Source organism: Eurypyga helias, unplaced genomic scaffold (assembly GCF_000690775.1).
Source record: "Eurypyga helias isolate BGI_N326 unplaced genomic scaffold, ASM69077v1 scaffold7526, whole genome shotgun sequence".
NCBI lineage: Eukaryota > Metazoa > Chordata > Aves > Eurypygiformes > Eurypygidae > Eurypyga > Eurypyga helias.
The window spans coordinates 1,370-6,605 of NW_010255981.1; the positions used below are offsets into that span (position 1 = coordinate 1,370).

Genomic DNA, 5,236 nt, shown 5'->3' on the forward strand with positions numbered 1-5,236 from the left:
CAATACAACTACAGGCTACGCTGGCTCCGGTACAAGTAAATGACTTCAGACTGCCTTTTCCGTAACAAGGCTGCTCTAATATTTTGAATAACTGGTTTGTTTGTTTTCTAGCATTCTGCTACCCAACCCCAGAAGGTCACTGTCTTCCCCCTGAAGAGTTCAGCATTATTCTTCCATTCTCGGAGAAAGTCAAAAATACATAATACCACCATGTTCAGTATCTAGGCATTTCACAACATTATGCCACCTAATACTACGCCACAGTGCTTGGTGCAGTCATTACGAAGCATTCAGAAATCCAGCTACAAAAACAGGCTGCTGAAAACAACTCACTTCTCACTGAAAAGGACAATTTGCAACCCACCACGAGCGCACATTATTACTTTTGTACAGAACTATAAAGAGATAACCTTGCTGCAACACATTTCACATGCAGAGATGCACAATGTACACGTGCAACAGATTATCCATGTGAATTGCAGTCATGTGATATCGTTCCAGCATGATGGATAAGTTTCATTCAGCACGAGCGGCAGGAATTGCATCGTTTCCCTGATGCACGCCACCACGAACCCACTTCCCCCAAATTTTCATCCTACCCCAACAGCAGGCACATTGGAATAAACACTTTTAAAATGGAGTTCTCTGCTCCCCCTGCTGCAAACACAACACTTCCTCTTGAAAAAAATATCCTTATTTGGTAAAATCCAGGATAGAAAATAATTTAGTCTTGGGATCAAAGGTTTTCATACACTGTAAAGTAAAAACCTTTTACTCCACACCAAACTAACATACAAAAAACCCACCAGATTTTGTCCAAAGAAATGGAAGATTTCTTCCTTTGCACGTCAGTCGATGCTCATCCCTCACCCTAAACCAGTAAGATTATGGATCTTGAAGTGCTGCTGCTATGCACTGAAAAGGCTCTTTTGGAATCTCTTCTCCTCTGACACCCGAGCTGTAAAGGATTCATTGCTGTTGGCCTTGCAAGTGGGTTGTATCTTTCTTGACACACATTTTATAGAAAGCTTGGTCAAGTATTTTCTGCCAAGCATAGAAAGAACATTCACTCTATATGTGCACAGCTACACATGCTGCTGTTGAGACATCCTATCACAGCTGTTTTGGAATAGCCAGGAATCACTCACTCCCAGTTTCACCACTCACAGGGAATGAAGCCATTAGAAACTCTCACTGATAACAGGGAATTACTAGCCTTGCTATTCTGCTTCCATAAAGATAAATCTTTGAGGATTCTTACTCCCAAGGCTTTGTCCTCCTGAAGTCTGCAGAAGTCAAAACTCAAAGTTTTTCTAGACCTCATGGACGACCACGAAATGTTGCAGATTGCCCATGCCAAGCCCCTTCCTCGTATCCTTAAGTTCAACTCTTCCCTTTCGTGAGGCAAGACAGCTTCACTTCTGTGACATTCTTTTCCTTAGAAAACCCATCAATAACCTCTGGCTGGACATTTCCTATCAAACTGTCACAACTGAAGAGAGATGAAAATTTGAATCATAACATCACAGAAGGGTTTGGGTTGGAAGAGACCCTGAAGACCATCCAGTTCCAATCCCTCTGCATGGGCAGGGACACCTTCCATAGACCAGGTTGCTCAAAGCCTCATCCAGCCTGGCCTTGGACACTCCCAGGGATGGGGCATCCACAGCTTCTCTGGGCAACCTGTCCCAGTGTCTCTCCACCCTCTCATTAAGATAACTGATCAAGATTTCTTTAATGAAAACACTAACTCCTCTAGAAAGACAATGAAGTGGGTAAGGAGACATGACCAAGGGCCCATACTTTACACTTAACATGGCCAAGAAGCATCTAAATTCACACAGTTGGCTGTATTTATGTAAGCCAAAAATAAACCAAAACCACCACCACCGTGTGCATCACTTCACAGTCAAATAAGCCTTTAGAGCAACAGCTAAATAGACCTGTGCCCCACAATGAAAAACTGTGGCAAAGTAGGAGGCAGAGAGTATTTTTCCTGAACAGGCCAGAGGGGGAATGACCATCATAAATCTTGCCACCTCTTGTAAACAATGCCAGACTCATTCCTTTGACCTCCTCTATCAAAAACCAGGTAAGGTGTACATCTGTGTACTATATATAATGGCAATTCCAAAATAAATAAATAAACCACTGATGTGCACGTGTTAGCCTCACGGCAAGAATAACAGAACAGACATGTGGCAGATGATAGCTCTCTGTTTGCAAGTCTCAGATACTGAAGTGATAGGAATGGTACCACAATAAAGACTGCAAGAGGTATGGCTTTAGTTTGCTGCAGTTAAGAGTAAGAATCAAATAAGAATTCCCTGAAAACATGCTGGCAGCAAGTGTCTCAGCTGACTATAACCAAGCCGTAATGACAAGAGAAGACAAGCGATTAGAGCTGTGACACTTTAGAAGACAGGCATGACATGGTAACACAGAACAAAAATGTCACTGTTTGAAAGCTTCTGATAAATCCCTTGGTAGGCAAAAGGAATCAACCTTTCCATACACCATAAGGATGAACCCACAGACTTTTTTTACTGATACTTAAGCTCTCTGGAGTTTAACAGCCTGTTATAAATGTGGCCACTTACCAAAATTCGAGTCAAATTCCAGCACACCTGTCTGCTGAGCATGGCAGGTATTTGGGTTATAAAACTGTTCCAAGCTTGAAATGTGCCCACCCCAAGGATTCTTACCTGCAAGACATCTTGGATCTTCACCCACACATCAACCATGTCGTAGAGCTTGATATCACCATCGTACTGGCTGCAAGGCGAGGCCACTGTTTGCTGAAGGTGTCCAAGGACGACAGAGTGTGCAGCAGCTACGGCATTGAATTTGTCAAAGAGAAGCTCCAGCAGCTCCAGCAGTAACCTGCAAACCAGCAACACAACAGCCACTCAGTTTCCAGAAGGCACCATAGGCATGCTGCCATGCAGCACATGCCAAAAACTGACACCATACCCTATTTCGTGCAGATGCTGCGTGTGAGCAGAGGCCACCTAGCTCCAAACTCTCCCTGAGCTTCCGGCAACTGACTTCACATAATCACAGATTGGTTTGGGTTGGAAGGGACCTTAAAGATCATCCAGTTCCAACCCCCCTGCCATGGGGATGGGAAACCTTCCACTAGACCAGGTTGCTCCAAGCCTCATCCAGCCTGGCCTTGGACACTCCCAGGGATGGGGCATCCACAGCTTCTCTGGGCAACCTGTCCTAATGCCTCCCCACCGTCCCTGGGAAGAACTTCTTCCTAATGTCCAACCTAAATCTCCCTGCTTCCAGTTTAAACCCATTACCCCTTGTCCTGTCACTACATGTCCTTCAGCTGTCAGCAGCTCACATTTGGGACCTAAATACTTCTAAGGACCTTCCTTTCCGCTCTGCCCTCTATACCAGAGTTGCTCACCTTTAATGTCTTCTACTTGGGGGTATCGAAAAGACAAATGCTTCAGTTATTACACAGTAACCCTACTTCAGTACCATGACACTGGAGAACACCAAGTTCCCAGACAAAGCTGCAGGCAGGGAGGGAGACTGCCTGCTTTCTCGCCAGAACTAAGAGCGTGAATTCAATAAAAATTGAATTACCCATACAAATACAAGACACTTACTTTGATTTATGAAATGAGTAGTTTGGAAGGTTTAAAACAACACCAAAGATGAGAAACCTAAGACATCAAGCCTCATCAAGTGTGTCAGTTGTCGAGATTTTACTGCTATATGGAAGGTGATACAGCTCTAACCTCATCTAAATGTACTACCTGCTGCTATGGCTTCCTTACTGTCCAATTTATTATAATTAATGTACCTTTGCCAAGCCCTAATTGTTTTGTGATAAGACAATGACTCATCAGATTTTTTATTATTTGGGAAAAAAATCTGATCAAGTTGACTTTGGTTTAATGAGCAATTCAAGTACACACGTAACCCCAACAAAACGTGAGGATAGCACCTCCCAAATCCATATGTTAGGCACTTTCTAGCTCTGACAGACAGTCTCCATCACGTTTAGCTGGAGCAGCTTCAGAGCTAGTACACGCTTTCTGTGCCTGCCCATCAGAGGTTGTTGTCCCCAGAGCAGGACAGATCATATGCAGCAGAGTCCGAGCTGCAGCCGGTCCTTAACCGCCACACTTCAGTCTCCTGTGTTAGTTAAGCACTAACAAGGCGCGTTCATGCCCTGGCCGCTTCGTTTCAGAGTGCTGGATATCTGCATACATCCACACCCAAGAGCTGGTCAGGCCATATCTGGATAGTTAACTGGAGGAAGAAGCTGTTGCACATTTGCTGCTGTTACCACCAGAGAGTAAGAGTGGGCTGGCGTGATGTTGTGCCTGAAACCTTGGCTTACAGCAATCCTAGAGTGAACTTCTCGTCTGCAAGGGAGAGAAGCTAGCTATTGCTTACAATAAAGGGACTATCAGACACACATACTACAGCTGACACATACAGATGTCTATGCACAGCATTACACAGCAATCTCTCGGGGATCTCCCATGGACCATTCACCTACCAGTAATGTCAAGTACACAGCTCAAATGGTTAAGCAGAAGAGCACCTTGGCCCAACAAACAGACCATCAGCCATGCCTGGGAGGGCAGTGAGGCACAGCGTAACAGGTCCAGTGGCCAGACATGTCATATTAAAATACAGAGGTGTTTAGGAATCATGGTACTTCTAACAAACACAGGGTCCTTAATATTGCATACCTGAAGTGACTATAGAACTTTCATATTAAGCAATCCAAAAGAAACTGGTGTGGAGATCAATTTTTTCCATATTTAAGAATAGCAAGAAATGCCTGAAGAAAAGTGTTGTTGGTGCTAAGAAAGAAAACACTGCTTTAGCATGGGTCTTTACAAATTTAAATAGGACCCTGGCAGGCAATAAACAGAAGTGTACAAGACATGATGGTGAAAACAGCACCAGGAAAGACAGTTGTTCTCAGTATTAACAGCCATAGATTTTCTATATGGGAAAATGCAGTGTGGAATCAAAAAAGTCTCCTCCATTGAGACTTTGCATAAAGCTCAGAAACTATCCTGCTCAAGAGAAAGTGAGACGTTTATGGATATTATTGTTAGATGTTGGGAAGAAATTCTTCACAGAGGGGGTAGGGAGGCACTAGAACATGTTGCTCAGGGAAGCTGTGGATGCCCCATCCCTGGGAGTGTCCAAGGCTAGGCTGGATGAGGGCTGGGGGGAACCGGGGTATGGAAGGTGT

General features: G+C 44.2%; 1 protein-coding gene across 1 annotated transcript in view; it reads right to left on the bottom strand.

The window, feature by feature from the left end:
- Window positions 1-2,705: 2,705 nt before the first annotated feature.
- Window positions 2,706-5,236, bottom strand: part of EXOC4 (exocyst complex component 4) — a gene marked incomplete at both ends in the record, with an annotated part of 45,905 nt that continues 43,374 nt past the window's right edge. Inside the window, one exon of the mRNA XM_010153506.1 lies at window positions 2,706-2,883. Coding sequence (XP_010151808.1) covers window positions 2,706-2,883 — 178 coding nt within the window. The remainder of the gene's footprint in view (window positions 2,884-5,236) is intronic.